The 13,157-nt window shown below is 56.6% G+C and overlaps 1 protein-coding gene across 1 annotated transcript in view; it reads left to right on the top strand.

Moving 5' to 3' along the window:
* Nucleotides 1-12,497, top strand: part of EPHA8 (EPH receptor A8) — a gene marked incomplete at both ends in the record, with an annotated part of 47,008 nt that extends 34,511 nt beyond the window's left edge. The window contains 13 exons of the mRNA XM_084274682.1: nucleotides 226-561; nucleotides 2,832-2,956; nucleotides 3,159-3,321; nucleotides 3,778-3,874; nucleotides 4,534-4,601; nucleotides 5,102-5,227; nucleotides 6,146-6,331; nucleotides 6,919-6,980; nucleotides 7,381-7,590; nucleotides 9,428-9,577; nucleotides 10,666-10,856; nucleotides 11,236-11,391; nucleotides 12,383-12,497. Of these exons, the coding sequence (XP_084130808.1) occupies nucleotides 226-561; nucleotides 2,832-2,956; nucleotides 3,159-3,321; nucleotides 3,778-3,874; nucleotides 4,534-4,601; nucleotides 5,102-5,227; nucleotides 6,146-6,331; nucleotides 6,919-6,980; nucleotides 7,381-7,590; nucleotides 9,428-9,577; nucleotides 10,666-10,856; nucleotides 11,236-11,391; nucleotides 12,383-12,497 (1,985 nt within the window). The remainder of the gene's footprint in view (nucleotides 1-225; nucleotides 562-2,831; nucleotides 2,957-3,158; nucleotides 3,322-3,777; nucleotides 3,875-4,533; nucleotides 4,602-5,101; nucleotides 5,228-6,145; nucleotides 6,332-6,918; nucleotides 6,981-7,380; nucleotides 7,591-9,427; nucleotides 9,578-10,665; nucleotides 10,857-11,235; nucleotides 11,392-12,382) is intronic.
* Nucleotides 12,498-13,157: the final 660 nt, after the last annotated feature.

Consider the following 13,157-nt stretch of genomic DNA (forward strand, 5'->3'; position numbering starts at 1 on the left):
GAGCACCTTACCTCCATGGTGTTTCACCCTGAGACCTGTCTGTGTCTCTGCCATTTTCTGTTTGGAGCATCTACTCATCTGGGCAACTCTGTATGTCCTGTGGCATCACTTGTATCCACAGGCAAATGCTGCCCAGGGTGCATCTCCCCATCGGTTCCGTGCTCTGACAGCTCCACGGTGCTCCAGCAGCCCCCCAGCCTGCCTGAACCTCTGCTTCTTTTCCAGGGCCCCCCTCTGCTCCTGTGAACCTGATCTCCAGTGTAAATGGCACCTCGGTGATGCTGGAGTGGGGACCACCCTTAGACAAGGGGGGACGTGCCGACGTCGTGTACAACGTGGTCTGCAGGCGCTGCGCCGGGGACGCCGGCCAGTGCGAGGCGTGCGGCAGTGGGATCCGCTTCGTGCCCCAGCAGATGAGCCTGGTGCAGGGAGCCCTGACAGTCACCAACCTCCTGGCCCACACCAACTACTCCTTTTGGGTGGAGGCCGTCAACGGCGTCTCCGACCTCAGCCTGGAGTCCAGGAGAGCTGCAGTTGCCAACATCACCACAAACCAGGCAGGTAGGAGGAGCAGACACCCCTCACCAGGCTTTGCCGCTGTGTGTGATGCTGATGTTTGCCCCTGTGTTGCTCCAGCCAGTATCTGCAGGAGCCAGAGCCTGCCCTAGCTGGTTTGATGATGGGCATGGGACCCTCCCACCCACCCAGGAGATGTGTCCCCTATCCTCTCTGCTGCTAGAGGTGGGTTCAGGAAGCTGTGGTGGGCTGGAGATGAGCTGCTGCCCAAGGCCCTTGCCTGGTTCATAGTGTCCTTTTTCATCCTCCTTCCCTTCAGCCTGCAGCTGCTGGTGGAGGCTCCTCTTCTGCAGGAGACAGGGGGCACAGAGAACACTTGTTTATTGACAGGAACACTAAGTGGAGCATGAATCTTTCAGCCTGTTCCTCCAGCCTTCTGTCCCTTCCCAAAGGGCTAAGCAGCAGTTCATGCTCCGCTCTTAGCTCACACCAATGCCAGACCCTGGCAGGTGACAGCAACATTTGCTGTGGGAATTCACTTTAATGAAAAATCCCTTGCCAAGGGATTGCAAATCTTTGCAAATCCCTTGCTGTAAAATGCTCTTTCCCCAGGAAATACTTCTTAGCAACTCCCTAGCCCAGCTGGGCCAGGACCCAGCACCTTGCTGCAGGGTCACCTGGGCACCTCCCCAGACCAGAGCCCAGCTAAGTCCCTTTCCATGGAGAATACTGTAGGCAGAGGGGAGAGGGCAGGAGCTGACCCTTTGTGTTAATCCTCCTAGTTGGAATTGAGCCCTCAGGAACTCCAGTCCCTGTGATGCCCCTTCTGCTGTCACGGCAGCGGTGCCAGGAGGAGAATCCTGTGGGAGCCTGGCTGGGTTAGCTGCTGGCTGGCAGGAGAACAAGGCCCTTTTGTCACCAGCTCCTGCCTGCAGAACCTCCTCACACCTTGGCCAAGCACCTGTGGGAATGGCCCAGTCCTGCCAACGTGCTCCTGCGTGATCCACGTGCAGCATCAGCCCAGAGCCTCAGAGGGGGATGCTCTTGGGAAGGGCTGAATATTCCCATTGCCACCTCTCTGCTGGAGATGGGATGCTGAGCAAGTGCTGTGAAACCAGCAGGGTTGGGAATTTGGTGGTGATTGAAATGTAGCTGCCATGCTGGTGTTGTGCTTCAGCCACTGCACACCAGAGAGCATCCCTGCTCACCAGGAGGGGCTGAGGGACCCCTGCTGCCCTGCAACAGGTGGCCTGCCCATTCTGGGTACTGGTACCTCACGTGCCCCCAGCCCCAGGCAGCTGAGCAGGGCAGGAGCAGGTGCAGCAGAGATGCCCTGGGGCTGTTTAGGGAGATGGTGCTGCATGTGTCCACAGGGTTCAGATGATCCCCTCCACCTTGCTCTGTCCCAGCTCCCCAGGTTCCTGTGCCTGACAGTGACTTCAGCTTCTTAGAGGAGCCATCCTGAAGATAAAATGAGCTAAAGCTGATACCTTTCATTCCTAGGTGCCCCACTGCTGCTGCAGTCCCTGCAGTCTCCTTCAGTCTCTGTGCTGGTCCAGCAACACCCCTGAGCTGCAGCCATGGCCAACAGCATCTCTGTCTTCATCAGAGCTGCTGCATCCCATTTTTTATCCCTCAGTTAGGGTCATAAGGGTTTCCTGACCCCTTCCCGTGAGCTGGACCCAGTGGCTGGCAAGCTCTGGGGTATATCCAGGGAGATTTTCCCAGCAAGAAAAGTTGAGATGGGTCCTCCAGTTTTGACAGCTCCAGTTTGGACATGGCAGGTACAAGGACCAATTCACAGGCTCCCAACCTGTTGAGGATTGCAGGTGCCTCCCAGGGCACCTTTCAACCAACGTTCAGTGCCTGATCACCCCTCTGGGCCTTTGACATATCCCCTTTCCCTCTTCCCCTTTCCCTCTCATCATTCCCCATGTGGGGCAGGAGAGATCAGGGTCCTGGCAGGGATCTCCATGACCTCTAGCCCTGCAGCCCCTTGTCCTTTCAGGTCCCAGACCACCACAAAGCACCAGTGTCCCCTTCCCTCCTGTGCTGGGACAGTCCCCTCCTTTTTCATCTGCTCAGAGCCTGGTCTCTCCATGGAAAAGAGACTGAAGTGAACAAAAGCCTGTTTGCAGGTCTCCTATCCCTCAGAGCACTCATACCCATGGAGTTTTAATTTAAGAGAAAACATGGTTTAAACTGTTTTCAGGGGGCCTGCACAGGGCTCCAGTCCCACCCACCCTTCCCTGCTGCCATGCCCTGTGGCCCCCACGTTTACAGGGCACCTAACCCCCTGCCATCTGCATCCCCAGCCCCATCCCAGGTGGTGGTGGTCCGCCAGGAGAGCACGGGCCAGAACAGCGTCACCTTGCTGTGGCAAGAGCCAGACCAGCCCAACGGCATCATCCTGGAGTACGAGATCAAGTACTACGAGAAGGTAAGGCTGAGCTTCCTGCTGCAATCCCCTCTCAGTGTGGCACATGTGGAGAGGGGTAGAGCACGGATTAAACCCCGCTGGGGAAACTGCTGCCATCAGCCAGCCCTGCCCACGGGGCTGTTTTGAAGGCTTGGGGGTTGCTGTGCTGATGCAGGGAGGTTTTTTGGTGGTGTTCTTTTTTCCTCCCTCCCTCCCTCCCCAGGACAAGGAAATGCAGAGCTATTCCACTCTGAAATCCAAGGGCACCACTGCCACCGTCTCTGGGCTCAAACCTGCCACCCGCTACATCTTCCAGGTGCGGGCGCGCACCTCAGCTGGCTGCGGCAGGTTCAGCCAGACCGTGGAGGTGGAAACGGGGAAGCCAGGTGAGCACCTGGGTGTAGGATGTGGGAAGTGTGGGGCAGGGACCATGGGAGGGATGGGGGGTGGTGATGCCCTTGTCTGTGACCATTGTTCCGCTGCTTCACAGGGAGGGAGGCTACAGATACATCTCCTGGGGTCTTGATTGAGGTAGCCCTCCTGAGGTGTCCTTATGCATTAGAAAGAATAGGGGGGGGATGTGCATAGGAGCAATTAGGGCCAGGAAGACCTGGTGATGTCCTGAGGCTCCAGACTCCTCTCTGCACTGGATTGCTGTATCACCATGGCTTTCCCAGATCTGCACTAGGTTTCCACATGTCTAAATGGTCTTTGTAAACTGGGAGAGCCCCAAATCTGAGGGGCTTTATCCTTGAAGACCATGACCTGTTTGGGGTGGGTCTCTGAGCTCAGCAGAGAATTCCCCACTCCAGCTCATCTCCTGCCTACCCTGCCTCTTCCAGTCTCCCTTCGATACGACACGATGACCATAGTTTGGATCTGCCTGACCCTCATCACTGGCCTCGTCGCGTTGCTGGTCGTCCTCATCTGCAAGAAGAGGTACGTGCCCTGCTCCTGGGGGTGGCTTGTTACCCGGTGGGGCAGGAGGGAAGGGACAACCTGGGGGCAACTTCTCTCAGTTTGTCAGAGCATCCCTAGCTCAGGAGTTAATAAGCAACCAGGAGACACATTCAGGGTCACCCTGCCTCCACTGTCCAGTCTCCAGACTTTCCCCTCATGCCAGCAGGCTGAAAAGCAGCAGCAGTAGCAGTAGCCATAGCAGCAGTGATAGTGATAGCAATACCAGTGCCACTACCATAGTGGTACCAGTAAAAGGGCTCACTAGTTGCCTAGGGGTCAGGTTGGGAGTGGAAATTGCTCTGCTCCATCAGGAAGGTCCAAGGGGGCCTGTGTCGGTTACATCTCAGCATGGCTGATCCAGGCATGTGGAGCACACATGCTGCTGCCCAGAGGAGACCAAAGGGCTGCAGCTTTTGGCACTGCCAACCTTGGAGAGCACTTGGAGAGCACCTTGCTCCAGGCAAATGTGCCAGTCCTGCAAGATGCAGGGATGCAGCTGGTGAAGAGCCAAGTGTCAGCTCCACCTCCTTCTGGGCTGCCTGCAGCCCCAGCATGCACTGTCTTCCACCCTGCCTTTGGGCTGCCTGTGGGAGTGAGGGACAGGAGCACCTCTGCTGACCCTTGTGTCCCCACGGCAGGCACTGCGGGTACAGCAAGGCTTTCCAGGACTCTGATGAGGAGAAGATGCATTATCAGAATGGGCAAGGTATGACCCTCCCTGCTGCTGCCCTGGGGTCTGAAGGGATATGGACTGGTTCCCCCTAGGCATGGCTGTGGTTTCCAGGGGAAGGGTTATGATCACTGGCTGCTTCTGGGCACGTGGAGAGCTGAGTAGGGGCTCTGATCCCAAGGGCATCCTGGTAGGGAGGTTGAAGGGTTGCACAGTGGGAGATGGGTCTGTGGCAGGTTCATCCCAGGCAGCAGCAGACCAGGATAGAGGAAAATTCACCCACAGGGATCGGTGTGGGAGGATCATGGAGAGGAACGATCATATTGAGGAGACCTGGGCAGCCAGGTCCTGGACTGGTCTGAGGGTACCACTGTGACAAACAGTGCCTTAGGTTTCCTTGGGGCTGCAGCTTCTGTGGCTCCTCACTGTATCAACCCAAGAAGTCCTCCCCCTGCCCATCCTCTGTAGGCAGCCCCACCTTCTCATCAGAGCTGTCTGAAAGAGCTTATCTTCTCCCTCCCCTTTGAACCTGGCAGTGAAGTTCCCTGAGTCCAAGTTCTATGTGGACCCACACACCTATGAGGACCCCTGCCAAGCTGTGCATGAGTTCACCCGTGAAATTGAGGCCTCCCGGATCAAGATTGAGAAGGTCATTGGGTCTGGTGAGTCCCTGGCTGCCTCTTTGCATCACATCTGCTGGTGGGAATTCACAGTCAGAGCTTGTGCCTTCCCTGCAGCCCACTGGGACCAGAGCAGGCTGCCCAGCAGTGGCACGGTGCTCAGCCAGGGCTTGTGACACGGCGCAGGCTGGCAGGGCAGGTGGCTCAGCCTGTCCTGTGTGGGTGCTCCCATGTAGCCACCCTGCTTTCCAACCTCAGAACAAGCGTCTGGGGTCACAAGATGAAGATGAAACTGCAAACAAAATGGTGAATTTTCAGCACAAAAAAGGAGTTTTGCACAGGGATGGGGGATTATAGGGAAGCAAGGGCAGAGGCAGAGCTGTACCTTCACCAGCAGCACCTCCAGAACTTACCCCAGAGCAGCATTAGGAAGCCTTTCTGAGACAAATGCCTCCTGCTCTAAGAGGCTCCCACATTTGTTCAGTCAAAGCAGCAAAGCAAGTGCCACTGCAGTCACTACTCTGGCCCACTGCTTTCAGTAAAAGGCATCAGAAGGAACTGGCTCCTGAGGGTGAGGGAGCCCTGGGACAAGCTGCCCAGGGGGTGTGGAGTCTCCATCTCTGGAGAGATTCCAGCCCCGTCTGGACGCCGCCCTGTGCAATATGAGCTGGGGAGCTGCTTTGGCAGGGGGTTGGACCCCAGGAGCTCTCCAGGTCCCTTCCAACCCTCATGATTCTGGGATCCTGTGATATTTCTGCCCAGTTCCCAGCGCTTGCACTGGAAGCTGGAGATGGACAACCCTTTCTGCATGCAGGCACATGGATGCACATAGAGCCCAGGAGTCCTGAGGGGCTGGAGCACGCTGCAAGCGTGCCCGCAGAATGGTTGATCCGTGGTGCTAGTGGGTCAGTGCAAGAAGCTGAGCAGTTCCCCATGCCCTCATCTTCCCTTGCCTTTCAGGGGAGTCTGGAGAAGTGTGCTACGGCCGCCTGAAGCTGCCAGGGAAGAGGGAGATTCCCGTGGCCATCAAGGCACTGAAAGCAGGCTACACAGAGAAGCAGAGACGGGACTTCCTGAGTGAAGCCAGCATCATGGCACAGTTTGACCACCCCAACGTCATCCATCTGGAGGGGGTGGTGACCAGGAGTATGTGGCTGGTGGGGATGGGTCTCAGAGCTGGGATATATCTCCCTGTGGGCACCCTGGGAGTCAGGGGATCACCTTTGGTGCACTTCATCCTTCAGCTGCCCTGGTTGCTCGCTTGTCAGATGCCCACCGACCTGGGGTCCCCTCCATCCCACCCCCTTGCCTTCTCTTACAGGACAAACTTTCCCCATGGCAGCTCCCCTTCCTGCTCTGCAGTGCACCCCAGGTCAGGGATATTGGTTTAGGAGATGTCCTAGCCATTAGCATTTATTTTCAAGTCTGCCTGAATTGAATCATAATTTGAAGTCTTCCCTTAAAAAAGCACATTCTGATGCAAAGTGTTATGCTAATGGCATGCACATGACAGCAGGGTAACGAAGCTGACCTACCCACATCAGTGGCACAGGGAGGAAGGGTCTATTGCCACATCCACTCCACAGTCCCATCCTGCACAGGATGAGGCCACTCTGCAGGGCTGCAGGATATCCCCAGACCAGGATTCATGCCTTTCCCAGCAAAATCCTGGCACTGGGCTTCCCAGAGGAAGGTGACTTCTCTGCTAACTTGACCTCCCTTGTCTTCTGCAGGCAAATTGGTAATGATTGTTACTGAATACATGGAGAACGGCTCGCTAGACACCTTCCTCAGGGTAAGGAACTCTTCTGTATTCTTATTCACTGCACATCCCCCCCGGGGTTGAGTGACTGGAGGAGAGGCTGGTTCCAGCTTATCAGCCTCATGGCCACTGCAACCCCTGTGAGAGCACAGTGTGCTCTGGGCTCCCACCTCTCCAGCAGACTGAGGCTCCAGAGCATCATGGTTGGCTTCCCAGGGTGGCACCGTGAAGTCAGGGCACCTGAGTGGCATATCAGAGGCACTGGGAGGGCACAAGAGGTGGGCTGGGGGGGGGCACAAGAGGGAGGCACTGTGGTTAAAGTAGCTGCTGAGCCCAAGAGAAGAAGTACTTAGGGGTTGGTTTAACAAGAGCAGCATCACCACCAAGGTGCTGGTGAAAACCACACGTGAGCGCTGGGTGCTTTCCTTTCCAGAAGCACGACGGGCAGTTCACCATCATCCAGCTGGTGGGCATGCTGCGCGGCATCGGAGCGGGCATGAGGTACCTGGCTGACCTGGGCTACGTGCACCGGGACCTGGCTGCCCGCAACATCCTGGTCAACAGCAACCTGGTCTGCAAAGTGTCTGACTTCGGCCTCTCCCGCATCCTGGAGGACGACCCCGACGCTGCCTACACCACCACGGTGTGTGGCTTCTAAGCCTCACTTATCCTTACAAACACATCCTTACAAGCCACTGGCAGGTGGAAAAGTTAAACACTCTCCAATCAGGATAGGCAGGGCAGGAATGGAGTTTGTCACCTCACTTGGTATCTGGACCAAGGGTATGAACCCATTAACGCATCATCCTTCATCCCAGAATGGAGGTGGGCAGTGAACAAAGAGAAGGGAGGTAGGAGAGCAGGGAACTGATGAAACCTCTGCAGCCAACAGCTCCTGTGGGCGTGTGTGGCGACTGCACAGGGGTGCTCCCATGTCCCTGTTGGTGCCCTTCCCTAGACTCCACTCCTTCAGTTGTCCTACAGCCATTGATCAGTAGGTGGGTGTTGTGGTGTGGTGCTGAACTGAGGGTGTTTTCTTGTTCAGGCACCTGTGGTAAGACAGTACCCTGTGTTCTTCCTCTGTCATCCTTGAGCTGCTCAGGAGGTGCTTTCCTCAAAGAGACTCTCCCAGAGGGCATCATTCATCTTCAGTCCCCATCAAGGACTGTGCCAGAGCAGGCAAGAGGCAGGATTCATACGGATTGGAGAAACTCTCCCTAGACAGGGATACCTCAGAGGTGTTTCCAGGCACATCATGCCTGCCCTGGTTGCTCTGGGAAACCCACCCAACATTCCCTGTGCCACAACTTTCCTCTCCAAATGGCTGGCAGCTACATATCTAGCTTAAATGTGTTCTTACCCCATTTATTGCTGATTTTTGTCGGCATGGTCCTGGTCCTGGTTCTGGCTGTGCACAGCAGCTTGTCTCCAATGAGACCCCTTTTTTTATGGGGAGTGATGCCACATGATGTGGAAAGCAGCCCAGAGCAACTCAGCTCACTTGTGATGGCTGCTTGGGGAAGTTAACTCTGTCCTGGCTGGAACCAGGACAGTCCTTGCCTGACAAAGCAGTAGCAGACAGGGCATACAAGCCATCACTCTCCTTGTCTGCTCGAGTCAGACTCTCTGCCTGTGCCCAGGGTCAGCTCCATGCTTTTATGTTCTGGTAGCCATGGGCTCCTCACATCACTCTGAATTGCTCACTCCTGAGCACTGATTGTGCATGAAGTAGACTGGTAAAAGAGCACAGCTTTCTCCTTGCTCTACTGGAAATATCTTGAGGTGCACCTTGAGGCTTATGTCATAGAATCATAGAATCATAAGATGGTCTGGGTTGGAAGGGACCCCAAGGGTCACAGAGCTCCAACCCCCTGCCACAGGCAGGGACACCAACCTCCAGGCCTGGAGCTACACAAGGTTGCCCAGGGCCCCATCCAACCTGGCCTTGAACACCCCCAGGGATGGGGCACCCACCCACTCTCTGGGCAGCCTGTTCCAGCCCCTCACCACTCTCTCTGCAAAGAACTTCCCCCTAATATCCAATTTAAACCTTCCTTCCTCCAGCTTCACTCCATCCCCCTTGTCCTGCCAGTCTCTGCCCTTTAACAAGCTGATTCCCCTCCTGTTCCTCTGCTCCCTTCAGGGACTGGGGGGCTGCAGTGAGGTCCCCCCACAGCCTTCTCTTCTCCAGGCTGAACCAGCGCAGCTCCCTCAGCCTCTCTCCGTAGGGGAGCTGCTCCAGCCCTCTGAGCATCTCCGTGGCTCCTCTGACCCCTCTCCACCAGTCCCACATCTTCCTTGTACTGGGGCCCCAGCTCTGGCCACAGGACTCCAGCTGGGGCCTCCCCAGGGCAGAGCAGAGTCCTCCCCAGAAGACACCAGCCCAGCATATTGTTTGCCTAACCCGCCCTCCCCTCTGCGGAGAGGCAGGGGTGCCCCAGCCCTGCTTGCTCAGCCTCCGCTGTCGCTCACTGTTTCAGGGGGGGAAGATCCCGATCCGCTGGACAGCTCCGGAGGCCATCGCCTTCCGCAAGTTCTCCTCGGCCAGCGACGTGTGGAGCTACGGCATCGTCATGTGGGAGGTGCTGGCCTACGGCGAGCGCCCGTACTGGAACATGACCAACCGGGATGTGAGTGGATGCCGGGCAGCGCCGTGCCAAGCCTCCTGCCCTCACCCAAGCCAGCCTGGCAGCGGGGGGTGCTGGGGAAAAGGGACCCAAAAGAGCAGCTCTTGCCTCTCCTCACCTCCCCTCCAGGCTGTGCACAGCGGCTCGTCCCCTCCGCGGGGACGTCGCTGTGTCGCCCGCGTTGCACCGCCAAACCTCCCGTGCGGCAGCAGTCTGGCTCCTGTGGGCACTGTGGGTCTCCCCATCCCAGTCTGCTGCTCTGCACAAGCCTTTCTGCTGGCTGGAGAGCTGCAGGATGTGTTGTGCCACCTGGCATTGCTCAGGCCTTCCCTAGGACCACCACAGCCCCACTACGTTAAGCTGCCAGTGCCTCCCGCACCCCAAGCTTGGGTTCCATCCCTTCCACTGACCATGGGGTAGACAAAGGCTTGCACCAGCCTGCAGCAGGCTTTGGGCTTGTCAAAGCTGTGTGGAACCATTCTTGCCTCAAGAGTAGCATGAAAACTGTAGGTAAATGTAGGCTCTGATCCCAAATACCACCTGGGCACAACATTTCCAAAAGGAGGCAATAAAATGAGTATTTTTGACTTTGCAGAACCACAGGACTCCTTTATTTTCCCTACAGGGGCTATATACCTACCTGCCTTCTCCCTGATCTGGGAGTCCTGAGAGTCCTCTCTCTTCCCAGTGTTTTTGTTAGGCACAGGACATTGATGCAGTGGCTTCTGCTGCCTCCTCTGCACAGTTCCTTCCATCACAGTTTCCTCCAGCCTTGCTGGAGCTGTGGCAAGCACTGGTTGTAGAACAACTGAACATGAGTGCAGCTCCTTGTAGCTTGTCTGCTGGAGGGAAGCTGCAGTATTTTAGGCCTGTTGGACCACTTAACAAATCCGCTGTCATAGCAGTGATTTCTTGCATGAGGATGGTATCCAGGCAGCTCCCAGCTCTCCAGAGACTGCACAAGCCCCCTGCTTCCCCATCTGATGGCCTCAGCAGCCCACACAACAGGGATCTTCCCTGTGTGCTCCCGTCTGGGGTGCAGGGGTGGTGGTGGGAGTGCAGCTCCTCCTCGGTCTGTGGCTTCCTTCCAGGTCATTAACTCGGTGGAGGAAGGCTACCGCCTGCCTGCCCCCATGGGCTGCCCCACTGCCCTGCACCAGCTCATGCTGGATTGCTGGCAGAAGGACCGGAGCGAGCGGCCACGCTTCTCCCAGATCGTGGGCATCCTGGACAAGCTCATCCGTAACCCTGACAACCTGAAGTGCACGGCCACCGTGAACCGGTAAGAGCTCCCTGGGCTGCCTGGAGGAGCAGGAGTTGGGAGGTGATGCTGGGCAGAACCTGTGGGCTGCCTCAAATAAGGGGTGTTTCTGTCCAGCCCTAGCGATGGTGGCTTCCCTGCGAGCATGGACACATGCACAGGGCCCCTGGGCACAGGTTGTGGGCTGTAGTGGGAAGCATCCCATGTTTCACTGCCTTCTCTCACCATGGCATCCCCATGGCAGGGAATGGTCAAGCCTGTGCAGCAGTGAGCTCACAGGGGCATGCCTGCCTGTACCAGCCTCGAGGGCTGCCTGTCCTGCTGGGTCACAGGCTCTTTGAGGTGGATCTCACAGCCTTACCATCACCTCCTGGGCTAACCCCTTCTGTTTTGCTCCCAGGTTCACCCAAACACCCTTTGATAGGGGTGTCCTCGACCTGTCCAGCTGTATGACAGTGGAGGACTGGCTGGAATCCATCCGGCTGGGGCACTACCGGGACAACTTTGCCATGGCAGGGTACTCCTCCCTGGGCATGGTGATGCGCATGAACATCGAGTGAGTACCAGAGAAACACCACTGCCAGGGTTGCCCTGCACCATCCCACTGGTCCCTAGCAGTCTCCATCCAGCCTTGGCTTGTTCAACCTAGTCAGCCCCTGAGCTGGATACATGGGCTGAAGGAAAAGGTGTTTGGCCCATATCAGGTTCCTTTTGAGACCTGGAACAATGTCCAAAGCTGTGCTGACCTTTGAGAGAGGTCTGGGAGTTGTCTGGAAAGGGTGTGATTATTGAGTCACCTCTGGTGCTCTGGGGTCCAATGTCATCACAGGGTGACAGCCTGTAGGGTCTTCAGGAGGTCATTCTATGATCCCATACAGATGAGGGCTGGAGCACCTTCCCTACAAGGACAGGCTGAGAGAGTTGGGGATGATCAGCCTGGAGAGAAGGCGGCTCTGGGGCGACCTTATAGCAGCCTTCCAGTACCTGGGCCTATAGGAAACCTGGGGAGGGACTTCTTACAAGGGCATGTAGTGGTAGGATGAGGGGTAATGGCTATAACCTGGAAGAGTGTAGATTTAGACTGCATGTAAGGAATGCATTTTCCACTGTGAGGGTGGTGAGGCCCTGGAACAGGTTGCCTAGAGAAGCTGTGGATGCCCCCTCCCCAGAACTGATCAAGGCCAGGCTGGATGGGGCTTTGAGCATCCTGGTCTAGTGGGAGGTGTCCTTGCCCATGGTGGGGGGGTGGAACAAGATGATCTCTCAGGTCCTTTCCAACCCAAACCATTCTGTGATGCCATCATCACAGATGTCCCTGGGACTGTCAGAAGGATGTGCCCAGTGATTGGCAGCCTCTCTGTCCCTGGGAGGATGCCCATGGACCTTCAGCAGCAGCAGCCACCTTGTGCGGACAGGCAAGCGGAGACAAACCAGGCACTGGATCCTGGGCTGGTCCTCCATGGGCTGTGCAGATGGGGAGGATCAGTGTCCTGGGTTCTGGCACAGGTCCAGCCCATGGGATGTTTAACAATGTCCTTGCTCTCCAGGGATGTTCGGAGTCTGGGTATCACCATGATGGGCCACCAGAAGAAGATCTTGAGCAGCATCCAGGCCATGAGATCCCAGCTGATGAACACAAATGGCCCTAGGAGGCATCTTTGAATACCAGCATTGCAGATCCACACCAGGCATTCCTTAACACTTACCCTGGCAAAGGGGCAGCAGGGTGGTGAGCAGGAAAAAGGGCACCAGACCAGGACCTGGAGCCCTGACAGCATCCTTCTGATTTCAGCGTCACTGGAAACACAGTTTTCCAGATACCTTGATGGTCCTGCTGCCTCCTTCCCCCATCTGAAGGGGGGAGCAACCTACCAAGTGGGCTAGGGACTTGTCATACCTCTCTCCATCCTCTACTGTGTTCCTGTGGATCCTCACACCACTATGCAGGACAGGTGGAAACCCCTTGGCACAGTGGGATGGCCCCAGCTGCACCTGCAGGTGAAGGGTATCAGACACAACAGCAATACCAGGAGCAGTGGGAGTGGGTTTGCCATGGCTCCTTCTGATCTGACAACTGGGCAGCTTGTTGGATCTCTGAACTGATGAGGGCACTGCCAGCTGCCACACAGCAGAGGCAACACTGCTCCCAGTACCTCCCAGTTCCAGTGGACTTCAGCCTGGACCTCCTGAACTGCACTAGCCTGTGTGTGACTTCATGGCTCAGCTGTACCAAGCCCAGGAGGGCAGTGCACCCAGTACAAGCTGGCAGTGCCAGGAACAGCTGGCTCTGCATACAGGGGAGACTTCCCCAGCATGGAGAAG

Source organism: Gallinula chloropus (assembly GCF_964237585.1).
Source record: "Gallinula chloropus genome assembly, chromosome: 23".
NCBI lineage: Eukaryota > Metazoa > Chordata > Aves > Gruiformes > Rallidae > Gallinula > Gallinula chloropus.